This window comes from Pygoscelis adeliae, unplaced genomic scaffold (assembly GCF_000699105.1).
Source record: "Pygoscelis adeliae isolate BGI_AS28 unplaced genomic scaffold, ASM69910v1 Scaffold226, whole genome shotgun sequence".
NCBI classification, from domain to species: domain Eukaryota; kingdom Metazoa; phylum Chordata; class Aves; order Sphenisciformes; family Spheniscidae; genus Pygoscelis; species Pygoscelis adeliae.
Genome location: NW_008824983.1, coordinates 1,145,157 through 1,158,670, shown reverse-complemented (window position 1 = coordinate 1,158,670; position 13,514 = coordinate 1,145,157). Strand labels below are relative to the sequence as shown.

The following is a 13,514-nucleotide window of genomic DNA, read 5'->3' as shown; positions in this document are numbered from 1 at the left end:
GCTGGCTTATTTAATTATTTTTATTGCTGTTCAGCAGATACAGGTTGCAAAAAGACACAAAAGCAGAAAATCCAGTGAAGTGATTTAAGATATGCTGCATTACTTTGTGTTTGCCGTGGGCTAAAAGCATACACAACAGCAGTTATCGCAGATCCCTAGGCACGTGGTGACTTGTGAGGCTGTGATAGCTGGAGCGGGTGTCTGAGACCCTTAGAATCCAAAACTTGGTCTGCAACTTCTTCAAGCAAATGCATGACACCTTGCGGTTTGCAACCCCAAAGAGCACAGCAGCAGCAAATACGTTTCTAAGTAGAGTGCAGCTATTTGTTACTCATACTCACTTGCGTTTTCAAATATTCTGTTTCCTGTGCCATTTGGACACATTTCTAGCTGGATACATTTCTTTCCCTCTCTCATTTTTTGAAATTCTGTCCAATGCCAAAAGTTTATTAGAGAATTAAATTCTTCTCTTTTCTCCCCCCCTCTCTTCCTCTCTCTCTCTCTGTGTTTGCCTGACAGCGTTTTCCAACAGAGGATCATCTGATGATTCACAGGCACAAACATGAAATGACTTTGAAGTTTCCTTCAATAAAAACAGATAATATGTTATCAGGTAAGAAGACACAAATTCAAGAGTCAAGATAACTATTCAGATGATGTTGAAAGCATGACTCCTACTGGAAAGCTACTGGCAAAATATCTCCAAGATTGGTTTTAAAAAGCCCCAGCTCCAATTAAATAACAAGTAGAGATGGAATAAGCTAGAATGCATATCTTCGAACAAAAAGACAGTTGCCATTCTTATGCCTTCCCACAGGTTTGGCATGAGAGGGAGAGAAATTGTTGAACCCCAGCCATGCTGGCAGCTCTATCGCTGACTCCCGTGTCAATATGCCAGTGAAATAGAGACACTTAAGCGCATGTCACCTGGGAGCCCAGCAGTGAGCGTGTTAATGAAGTGCATTTGTGCTGTTCTTGTAAGACTTGCTATTTAAGTTTGACAGGCTCACTTCAGCAACTGTAACAGGCCACATTATATGAGCCACCTTTATGGTGGCTCAAGACCTGCCCACTGTAAATACCCGTAACCAGAAAGGTAAACCAGCGGATAATATCCAGTACTCTTTTTCCCCTAAAGGTAACCATCTGTCTCTCCACTTCCCCTGTCATACACAGAGGTTATTTGGTATTATGTGCAGTTACATCCTTTAGTTTCTTATGTAGTTTTTTCATACTCTTGTCTGAGTAACCACACATCGGTGCCTTGCTGGCATTCAGTGAGTGCTGGGTAAGGTCAAGCCAGCCTTAATCTTACCACTTCTCTCCTCTCCTATTCCCTTTCCTATTGTATATTCCTTGGGCTATAGTAATGGATTATTAAGAATAATATCACTAGGATTTTTCAGGTTTTAAAGTAATTGTAGAAAAAAACCTATAATGCAAATGTGTGTGTGGATGCTAACCAGTGTTTGATATTTATCTTTTGAAATGGGCTTCTTCAAGGTAAAGTGTGCCATTTTAGGTGCAAATATATAATGATAAAAGGGTCTCCAGCAGAATACCTCTTCTATGGATAAACCGTTTCCATTTTTATGAAAATCATAATTGGGTAGCAATTGCTTGCAATTTAGGCTTTTTTTTTTTTTTTTTGGGAGGGGGGGACACTTTAGGCACCAGTGAGAAATCAGACAGACCTTGTCCCAAACAGAATTTATTTTCCTCTTACACTTGAAACTGCCATAGTGGACTAAGTTTAGAAAGGAACAGTACACAGCACGTTGAGGAGTAGGGCTTGTGAGTTGCCTGCATGCCAGCTATGCCCGCAGAATCCTGTGTTTGCAAGCACGAGTGAGAAAATGCTGCTTTTGCACTTGGCCGTGTCCGCTGGCAGTGAAACTGCTCAAAGGCATCTGTACTGTGGGCATATTCACCCTGTGAAAGTGCTGGCTTTTGTTAGAACTTTCATTTTGGCAAGACTTTTGCTCAAGGGCAGTTTCTAAGGAGTATATTCTGTCATCAGGAGTCCCCTGAGTAGAGCAGCTCCGTTTGTGTTTGGTAACTTTTGAGATAGCTGTCCTGCTCCTTCCAGTGGGTTGCCTTCCCGCGCGAAGTGTTCTGACTGGCTTCCACCACTACCACCAGTAGTGGGGCCCCTAGACCTCCGGTTAGCCAACTAAGTACATAGAAATGCAAAATTTTGTGGCCAGAAGGGCTCCAAGATTGCTTCTGAGGATGTATTCTTTGCGCTTTGTGGATGATGATCCTCTGTAGTAATGAAAGAGTAAAAAGCTGCACGTGTTCTCAAAGACTGTAGCAAATGTGCCTGACCGTAATGGTCTGGCAACCTGGTTCTGCTGTGTATGATTTTTCTTTTTGTGTTTGTCTGGTGGATTTGTTTGGCATTTTGCAATCCGTAGTTTGGAAGCATCATAGATCATCTTACTCTCTGCAGGGAGACATTGAAAAATAGTTGTTTCATTACCCACCTAAACCCTGGGGAAATCTAAATACCTTAAAGTTTAAGATGTTTTATTCTTAGATTTCATAATGAAAAATTAATGATATATGGGGAAAAGAGACAGACTTTTCTTTTAGACATTTGTCTTCATGTCTTCCTTCTTGTTTTTTGCATTTTTGCTTATTTGACTTTTTTTTTTGAAAAAATTGTTTCTGTCATCAGTAGGTTCAAAGAATTGCAGCAGCAATTGCCCTGTAATAAGCCAGGTGCAGTGTTAGTGTGTGGTGGGTTTTTTTTCCTCTTTTTATTAAGGTGCCTAGAAGTCAGACTTTCTCCTTTTTTCCAGTACGTTGTATACTACCTTTTAATGTGTTGTATTTGAATCCATTCATTATTACTAATTAGTCACGCAAAATAACGGGCTGTATGCTTTCAGGTAGCCATTAGAATTATCTACTTTGTTTCCAGAGATAGCTAATAACCAGTCTGGGGTCAGTATAATATCAGTAATATTTAACACACGCTAAGCATGTCTTCTATAAACTATTATTTGAGGTAGGTACTAAAACTGAGGGGCTGTTGGTCTTGTACCGATACAACATCTTAGAAACTAAGCAAAATATGACTTGGGAAGTAGGAACTTGTTTCTTGTGTGAAATCTGTGCTGAGTTCTGATATATCAATTTGAAAGTGAGAGGTAAAGTTATGTTATATGTTGTTGTTTAGGTGGGGTCAGTGTTTAATAAACAAGGTTCTGTGACCTGATTGAAATTATTGGTGCTATGCTGGTTTATCAGGTATGTCTAGCCAAGAGCTTCTTGGTTATCAACTAGCTTCACTATATTTGCTTAAATTTTTTGGTGCTGGCTGAAGAAGAACAAGTCCTATTAAATCCAGTGACTCCTGAACTAATTCAGAAACTCCAGGTACATACATACACTAAATAGCTTTATGTTCTCTGACTGCATAAATGGAAGGGAAGTTTGCTAAAGGCATTGCATGAAAATGCCACCGATCCTTTTGTTGGATAATTTGACATTCATTTAAAAAGACAGAAAAAAGACTGTAATGTTATTTGTTCCTTTCTGTGTATGTATTTTAGTTTTGTTTGTTGGAAAGCCTTGTTGTGAGTGTTGATAGACAGTCATTGATGGTTTCCATTTCCATCTTTATTAGCCAAAAAAGAGCTGTTTGAGATAACACAGAATATCTTGTGTAAGTTTTGCATGCTAGTCATCATTGTAGGAAACTTTGTAGTTAGGTTGACTGAAATAGATGTCATCTCTGCTGTTGTGCTAACTAAACATTGCATTGCTTTGAAACTCTGTTGTGTGTCAAAGCTTTTGTTGTTTTAACACCGAAATATTAATGTCCATGGGACAGATTGTTCTCTCCAGGTAAGTACTAAAAGCGGTGTGGAACTGAACTTTCTGAGTTGGGGACACTGAGATTCCTGTAGTGTCAAATTTGGGAAGGGAAGGAGTGACACCTTACCATTGTTGGGGGGGAAGTCCTTCGAAAAGTGCTGCTAGCAGATGCAGGAGAGGCCAGTATTACCTATATAGAAACCTTGTTTCTTCCTGATTCTATTTACTGAAATCCAATCCTCTAGCTTTTTGGTGGTAAAGCCCACTGTGGAGAAAGAAACAGTCTCCTCTAGATGAAAAAGGGTATGTGCTAAAGGTAGTGCAAATGTATTATCTTTCCCAGGTAATGCCTATGTCAGTGAGTTAACTTATGGCATCCTTGGCTGTCTTAATTTTTTTCTCCTTGTGGTTTACCCAGGGAGGTTTATCTAGGCATGGATTTTGTAGAGTGCAAAATGATAGGATATAAGGAAAAATAATTTTGTTTGATTTCTTGTTTGCTTCTGTGTCCCTTGCTTATATGGGACAATATAATGCAAATAATGAAATGAAAAGTCTTCTAAAATGCAACTAGTCAGGTTCTTTGTGACCAGAAGAGATTAAAGATGTGTTGTACCCAGTATGTGTACCCCCACAGAAAGTCCAGCCAGTGCTTTAAACAGTAAATCATTAAGCAGTAAAGTCCTTGGGAGCCCTTGTCTGTGAGCCCCTGGGTGAGGGCAGTTCCACCAGGTACGACTGGGTGCACCTCTTCCTCCTCTTCTCTTCTATCACCTGCTTGAGTTGTTGTGACCTTGAGCTTCTTGGTGCACTTGGGAAGTAACCTGCCAAATCAGTGAAGAAACCTTCTTGAATTCCTCTTTCCTTGTGGCTGCTTGATGGGCAGCCCTTCAAATTTCAGTGCTAGCCCTATTACTCTGACTTTGTTATCATTGTGTGAAAGTATAACATGGGTAAGTATATAACTTCAACAGAGCCCACAGCTGAACAAGCCAAATGCCTGTTATTACTGCACATCAGACTAAACTTTTTTTTTTTTTTTAAAGAAAGATGAAGAATCAAGTTACACACTTTGGAGCTGTGCTGTTAGGTATCTCTTACTGAATCTGATCCCCACCCCCCAAATGAAAGCTTGTTTCATATAACTGCCCTTTGGTTCTCCAGTTTTTTCTTAACTGGTATCACGCTTTAAAGTTTTCATTTGTGCTTTGAGGGATGAAACTCTAGCACCCAAGGTAGTTTTACAAAATGCATTCAAATAAGCGCTCTATATAGCAAGCAAATGTGGCATTTCCTGGACTGTTGTTGTGAAAGCAATATATTGAGACTGTGTGTCTTTTCTGAGACTATTGTTTCAGTAATTAAAAGAAAAAAACCCCCACCAACAACAAAATTTGCATAGCCAAACATAATGAGTATATAATGGGATCTCTTTACTGAAGACTTCAAATTTCCCATTGCCTTATGCATATGTTTTTCAATTAGTCTGGAGAATCAGGCATCACTTCAGACACTGAGGACAGGTTTTCAAAATGGTCGGCAGCAAAACTATATTCAGTATATCAGGTTCTGGTCAGAATCTGATTGCTGAGTGCTTCTGAAATCCTCTCCTGTAAGATACAGTAGGTTGACTTGGGATCTGCACAGGTGAGACCATTTGATCTTGCTCTGAGGCTTTCATGTTGTCCACTTACATTTTTGAGGTTTATTTAAACTTAATGTTTCTTGCAGCCTTTCTGGCCATGACTGTGTCATCAGAGAGGCTGATTATTCACCTGAGTAATAGGCTGAGTGAAATATTTATTGCCTAGTTTGAAGCTTGACAGGTTCTGTGTTCAGCCTGGTGGTGAAGGAGAGAGAGAAATAACTTCCTAAGTAATTGTCAGATGACACGGGTTCACCTGTGAAGTGACAGTTGGCTAGAGGTAGATGCCTCAAAGCATAGTAAACTAGTTCTGGTAGCAGTTGGGCATGGAAAGATTTTACATTGCTGAACAATGGGACTGGGTTGGGATGGCTGGTCAGTATAATAGCCTAGGGTTAACCTAGGGTTAACCCAGACAGACGTGTATCCCAAGCTGCCCAGTTCAAAATGCAGCTTGGGCCATTGAAGTCCTGGGTTGTGTGGCTAACAGCATGCATGCTGACAGCTTCCTACAGTAACGCGTGTCCCCGGCGGGAATCCTGGGGGTTGAATTAATAGCTCTGTCTGAGTTTTGGTCCAGATGGGTCTGGCATATCCAGTTGCTGAAGTACAACAAATCGGAGCCCTGTTCTCAGTGAGCCTGCAATAGTTGTGGGCGCTGGTGATAGCAACAAAAGGTTTGTTTGTACCAACAGGGAACAGTGAGGTCAGGCACAAGCTGTTGGAACTATTAATGCATTTTTAAGTGCTGAGAATTAGGAATATTTTATTAATTCTGGGAGACCTGAATGTGTAACTTATGCTAGGGTCTCCTTTGTGATACCGTTCCCAATTAAAACACAAGGACTTGCCTAATTTAGGTAAAAGGGTTACTGTGGTGTTGAGACTAACGTATTCTACCAGTTTGCCCACCTCCTGAGGGAGAACTAACTGGTGTTTTGCAGGGGCAAAATAGTTGGTTGCCTCAGGAGCAAAGAAAGCCCACTGGACTTGGTAGTCCTGAAGTGCTGAAACCAGTGGGTGCAGTGCCTGTGCAATGTAACTACTGTACTATGTAAAGTCTCAACGTTTTAAAGTTTGGATCTTTATCAGTTCTGCTCTCATACAAACATGGTGTTTCGTGGACTTCTGGTTTCTATGAATGTTGAAGGATGAAGTATTACAAGGTAGAAAGGCAGCTCTTGGTTTACATCTGGCTGAACTGGCTTCCAGAAGGTCTGTGGCTGGAGTTTAGGCTGGGTGGTTGGTGGTGTTCCCTGTTCCCCCCACCCTCCCTGATTGGGAGGAGAGGGGGGCTGTGTGTTTTAACAAAATCTTGTTCTGAATTCTTGCCAGTCCAATTTCTGGATTGTAGAAACTGCAGTAACAGTATAGGGAGACTGAGGTGGTAATTTAAGATCACCGTGTCAATATGTAGGTGGTGTAAATAGTGTCATTAATCTATCAGCTTTGATGCTTAAGATAATAAAGCAGTTAATTGGAAAGATCAACTGTAGGCACACAACACGTGATTATCTTAGACTGCTTGTGGTGCAGAAGACACACTTTCCGCATGTGCAGAGAAAAGCCGATGAGGCCTTTGTGCATTTGAAGTCACATTCTTGCTCTGGGTTGCTTGTTTTCACTGTTAAAATGGATTTACTTCACTGAGAAAACTTTTTTTTTTTGTCTGTCTAACATTCATGGAATAGATGCTGAACAGATCAGGAACTTCAGCACCTGATCACCACCTTGTTACCCATTAAGTTGCCTCTGACCTAATGTAGCCTGTTGTAGTAATGGCTGATTTCTGGATCAGCTGTGTACCTTGATGAAAAATAACAAGACCTTATCTATGTTAGTGTATTCTCTTCTGCCCTACCCCCCAAATTCTGGGCTTAAGCAACTCTGAAAAAAAACAGGATTTTTGATTTTAGTGAAAGTGGTGCCATCAACTTCTTTATGAAACCCTAGTTTCTCATCTTGGTCATGAAATTGATACCTTGCTCATTTGATATGGATATACCACTTCTGAAAAGAAGACATTTCCTGTATTTGCCTCACATTCAAATACTAACATGCTCTTTATGTCCAGGAAGGCTTGGCAACGGTTATCTTTGTTTTTCTGCAAAGCAATTGTGTTGTTCACTAAAGTAATATTTAATCCTTTTTGGAAATGAAATCTATTTCTCCTGCTTTTTAGTGCACTTCATTTCCGGTACAAATTCCAGTCTAAGGGCCAAAGACAACTCTGGTGTAAATCTACTGAGTTCAGTGAGGTTACCCTGGAGGTTAGTTTGGCACTACTTATTTAGGATATGGACCTGTAAAGTGCTGAGTGTTCTCAGCTGCCATCGATGTCAGCACCTCGTTGACTCGGCTCCTTGTGCTGAGTTCTTGCAAAGTCTTGGAAAGTCTTCTGTTTCTGACTCTGGTAATACGGTAGTTAGCTGTGAAAACTAATAGATAAATATGTATGCATTCCCAAACACTTGAGTTTTGTTTCCTTTAAGCTCACAAGTATGATGTTCAAGCCAAAAGAAATAAAGCAGCATTTTAACATTAAGGACTTGCTTTTTATGTTACATCAATATGTTCCCTCAGAAATATAAATGCAAGTGAGTGTGTTTGCCCTTAAATTACTTGAGAAGGTAAAGCCTGTAGGACCACACCTGATACAGGTGGAAATTGGCCTCGGTTTTGTAATGGAAGAGGCTGATCCTCCCCCTTAGTTTCCAAGTGGAAACTGCGTTTGCTTTTGTATGCATTCCTTCTATGCTGCCTTTTGTTTAGGGGTGGCTGTGTGTTTCTATGCTGGTCATGTGAAGTTCATTGTGACTGGTAACTGTTCCCTGTAAGGAGGAAATATTAGAACTTAATCCAGCTTAGCTAGGTGCAAGAAACCAAATTTTTCTTCCAGAACTCACTGAAGCGGGAAGCTTTTTTCTGAGGTCAGAATTGGCACAATATGGGCAAATATTGTGCCCATACTGGGATTAGTATGACAGAGTTTTCATTCTTTAAAGAATGAATTTCAAGCAATCGGACAGTTCTCAATGACTCTACAGAAGATGATTTCTGAAGAGAGTGAGTCCAATCTTTCTACTACAAAGCAGCTTGAGCTGGAATGGGGGCTTGGGAAGAAGAAACTAACGTGCAAGAGAGGACTTTTTTCTTTTTTTTTAAAAATGTGTGTAAAGCTGATAGGACCATATGGATTCTCCCCTGCTTTTTCTAATACAGTTCTGTATTGTAATTTTGGGGGGATGGGGAAGCTGAGGTGGAGTACTTATGGATGGAATGAATGGAGCTGCCTCAGAGCTGACTTCTGAGGAGTCCTTGGTTCCCAAGTTTGGGTTTGATTTTTCACTTCCTAAAGAAAGACTAGGCAAGGTCATCTCTGAAACAACTGAGTCCACAGAGCAATTGAGCTCGTCTGTCTTGCAGGTTTTTGAAAAGAAGGCTGAAAACCTTGTACCTTCTTGAGTCCCTCCCGCCTGTGGCATTAAAGAGAATCCTGTCCTTCCCCCAATTATTTTTGGGAGGGCAAAAAATTCCAAGAGATGAAGGCATGTGTTTAAAAATCTTTTGACTCCAAATCCCGTGGTTTATATGTATTATCAACATTTCTAGGTATAAAACACATAAGGACGCTTCTTTGTGATCAGAGTTTAACATTTCACAGCTTAATGTCATTTCGCTCCTCCTTCAAAAATTCTGTTAGAAGCAGAACTTCTTCTTGCCGTGGCTAACTTCATGCATGTTGCAAAGTATGTGTATGTGGTGGTTTTCAAGCACTTGAAGGCGTTAACTAGTGTGTATCCGCAGCAGTTACCTGTGTGCCACGGTGTAAATGTGCATTATCATATGCACTGTGCATTGTTTTGCATGCACCTATTATTGGAGGTTTATAGAGAGTTATAATGGCCATTTGCACACGTTAAGGATACGCACTTGTGTTACATGCCCTGTGAAAACCTGGCCTGTTGTCTTTCTGGTTGAATGATGACTGCTGCCTGTTTTCGGACACCGTTGGCAAGTGTCAAAATTCAGTGCTGTGTGGTTTGTTTTTAATGATGGTGTGGTAGGGGTGGGAAGGCATGGAGAGGTTAGCTAGAACCTCTCTTTTCCTGGAAGACTATTTAATTGTCTCCCTCTCCTTTTAATATTAAATACCAATGATCATTTCTTGTCATATTCTCAGATCAGACTCCTACACCAACACGCTTTCTGAAGAACTGTGAGGAAGTGGGCCTCTTCAACGACATCGATTGCTCCCTAGAGCACGAATTTAGGAAGGCACAAGAAGAAGAGAACAACAAAAGGGTGAGTGTGAGCACATTGAACCTTTCCTCCCCTTTTGGTTCCTTGAAACGTTAAAGGACACTGTGTGAAAGCAGATTGAGCTCTACTACCTGATAGTAACCTTTTGGTTAGAAACTAGGTGGCACTATAAGTTGTGACATGCTTTTTAAACTATTGAAACAGTTGACAAAAATAAAAACCCCAAACCAACAAAAACCAGCATTAAATTTCCAAAAGCGTGTAACTGTATTTGCCAGGGTTTGATTCCAAGTCTCTGCTTTTAAGTAAACTATAACACAAACCACACACCTCTTGAGGGAGAGGCTTGGGAAAATTATATCATCTTTGAAGTGAGGATTGCAAACTTGCTTAAACACATTATAGGGAAATGTGGATTATGAAGGGGCATTTGCTTTAAAAAAAAAAAAAAAAGTTTTGCTCTTTCCTCTGCAACATGATGGGCCCCTGGATTTATTTGTCATCATTACCAACTTTATTGTGTTTCTGTATTTCTTGTAAAGTATTCATGTTGAAAGGGGGAACTTTAACTTGTAATACCTAGTAGATAACGTATCCCATTTCCAATTAGTATTCTTTTAGTCTCAGTATTTGTAAGTTTTGGTTGAATTATACAGGCCACTTTGTATGGGGTTAAGTGTACTCCTGTGCCCAAAAGTTGTTAAGAGTGTTTTGAGGGATCCTAAAGAGCTGTTAAAATTTTCAAGGAATTGTAAAAGAGCTTAATGTGCTACCGAGGCCAGCAAGAGATAATGCATGGAATTTTAACTTTCCAAATAAGATCCAAAGTTCTGGTTGCTTTTGAGAACTAAAACACATGAATAATGTGGGGCTTCCTACAGGAGCATATTGCTCCCTGCAGCCCTTCCACAACCTGCCCAATGCCTCCCCTTCACAGCGTTCCCTTTTGTGCCTCTGTTTTCCCCTCTCCCATTTCTGCAGCTCTTGGAAATTCTTGTGTAATGTGTCCCCTGCCATAGGAGTTCCCCAGTTATTGAACACTGTGTTACTTGGCTTAGTTCTCATGGTAATCTCTATTTGTCTAATTTGAACATTAACTGGGACCATAGACTAAAAGTAGGAAAAGGCGGCCACGAAGCAGCTGTGGTGGTAAAGCCAGAGGGCAATTCTCCTTAGCTTGCCTCAGCATTATTTTGCCTTTCAGAGTGTCTGTGCCTCCAATTGCAAGGGCTTCCTCTATAGGTGCTCTTCTTATAGCTGCTGTATTGTGTCATTTGCTTTGCCTATCAGTGATTGCTGTCCAACTCAAAATTCATACATGCGAGGCATATGTGTGCTGCTGGGGCTCCTGAAACCTGGAGGTAGCAGCATTTAGGGATCTTGAGGTCTGCAAAGTAAAGGCCCAAGAGGGCTTTTTTGGGGAAAAAAAGGTACAGCTGATTGCTGAGGTGCAGAATGGTGGACGAGGCTTGTAGAAAGAAGATGGGAAGGGAGTCTAGGAGTGGTTCGGTTTTGGCTTACAGGGAAGGGAATCTAGGGATAGTTTATTTGTGGCTCACAAAGAAAGAGGCTGGGACAGATAGAGGAGAAGAGGAGAGAAGCTGTGGCATGGTATGCTGAGCAAGTAAAAGAGTGTCCAAACGTGAGAGAATCCAAGTTTTGGTCAAGGATTGGGAAAATAGGCCAGACTGACCCTCACAGCATTGTGTGCAGAATGAATGTTAGGAAACAGCCACGTAATGAGATAAATGTGTCTAATTTTAGATTTAACTTGTTAAAACTTTGTGTCTTATGTGCTGCAGAGGGGAGTCTTAGCCAGAATCAAGGAGAACATTTCTGTGCTTTCCTACTTCTTTGTGAATTAGAGGATTCCTAAGCAGTTCTTTCTGCATGGTGTTTATTTTGCAGGAGTAGGAGATGAGGAGAAATCTACTGATGTGGACTTCTGTGCAGTTAGCCACAGATTGCAACGCTTGATGTTGCGGAGACCATTTCAGCTTACAAGGGGTAGTTGCACAATCTGATTAAAACCTAGACAAGGGCATCAAGTTACCTGATAATTCCAGTTGTTTAATGGCCTCTGGAAGTCTTATTCTGCCCTCCTCCTACCAACCCCTGCAGCTGCCATTGGTGATCTCCAGGGAGCAAATGAGTGATGGGGGGGAGGGAAATCATTAAAAAAAAAAAAAGAGGGGGTCAAAAAAAGGAGGGAAAAAAAAAGGGAAAAGTCCCACAGCTAGCTAACCTGTAACATTTGCTCTGTGTTTCCAATTAGTCTGCTGTATGTTCATTCTTACATTACCGACTGACTGTCAGATAGGCATCTGAAGCGGGCCCCAGTAGGGCTTTACGCAAATGCAAGAGACAAAGGCCAAGACAGAAAGGGACTCCTCGGGCTGCAGCTATCACTAACGAAATGCTTCTAACAGCCTGTCCCTGGAATCTGATTGCAATGTAGCGTTGTCCTAATGGACTTACCACCACTTGGAGACTAAGACTAGCTGCGTGGAAATCTTACGGCTCAGAAAAGTCTTCCAAAAATATTTTTGGTCGTGTTAATTTCTCTGGACTGTGAAAGAAAGAGTTTTGTTTATTTTAGTATATCACTGTGGCTTAGCACACAGCTTGACACTGAAATCTTGTAAGAGAAAACCACTTTGTTTTTTTTTTTTTCTCCTTGAGAGTCATCATTTGAAAACTCAAAGAATAAAGTTCAATTAGCTGCATTCTTTCTTTTTTTTTTTTCTTTTCTGAGTGGGAGCCCATGGATAATCCATGAGAATTTCTTGTGATTAAGCTGGTTATGTAGATTGGTGACACGCCAAATTAGCTGTGAAGTGCTGAGTGCACAGTTGTAGGAACACTGTGTGTACCTTCTTTTGTAAAGGTAGTACTGAGGGGAAAGCACTTGCCTTAATATCCCAGCTGCTTATCCAGGAACAAATCACTTAACATCTTTCTACCATAGTTGCTCATGTGTAAAGTGGGAGTAGTGTCTCTTTCTGCCTCCCATACTTGGTATGTCTTATGATTGTAAGCTCATCTGTCAAGGACCATCTCTTAAAATATACGTGGGTTAGCCTTTGCTTGGGGACTGAGTGGACTCAAGTAATAATAAGGATGATGACCTCCAGGACCTGAAATGAGAAAAGTAAAGTTATAAATGGAAGTGAGATTGTCAGTTTGTTTTGGCTCCTCTGTTGCCTATACCTTCAAATATTAGCTGGAAGTCTCTGCTTGAGAAAGGCCTACTCCCTAAAGGCAAAGGATGTTATAGATCAGCAATAAGCGTATTGATAGGCATATGAGAGAGAGGCTTTTTGCATCCTCTTGACGGCACTCTTCCTGACACAAGCATTCTACCTGCCAAATTCACCACCAAAATTAGCACAGGTAAAAGCATACCCATACTACATTTATACTTGCAAAAGTGTAAATATTAAAGCTCTAAGGAGCTTGAGGCAGTCAGCAACTGACAGCTCGGCCCCAGACAAAATTTGCAACCCAAATCAACAAGGCAGGTAGTGCTGGCAGATCAGATGACCATCTTAGCCTACTAGCTGCTGGTTTTAAGTTTACACTGCTCAGAGCATTAAGTATCCAAAGCATTTGTAATGGGTTATACTTGCAAACACATGACCTTTGCTGCTACTGTTGTCGCATCTTGTTTTGAGCATTGTGGTTGGGTCTGAGAGGATAATGTCAAAGATGGGAAGAGTCAGGATCTGTTTTTGACTCTAACTAATTGGACCTGCTTCATTAAAATGCATCTAGCGTGACC

General features: G+C 40.9%; 1 protein-coding gene across 1 annotated transcript in view; it reads left to right on the top strand.

Moving 5' to 3' along the window:
* The window catches only part of CREB5 (cAMP responsive element binding protein 5), a 215,814-nt gene that overhangs the window by 2,692 nt on the left and 199,608 nt on the right, over positions 1-13,514 (top strand). The window contains exons 2-3 of the mRNA XM_009325703.1: positions 520-613; positions 9,654-9,775. Coding sequence (XP_009323978.1) covers positions 520-613; positions 9,654-9,775 — 216 coding nt within the window. The remainder of the gene's footprint in view (positions 1-519; positions 614-9,653; positions 9,776-13,514) is intronic.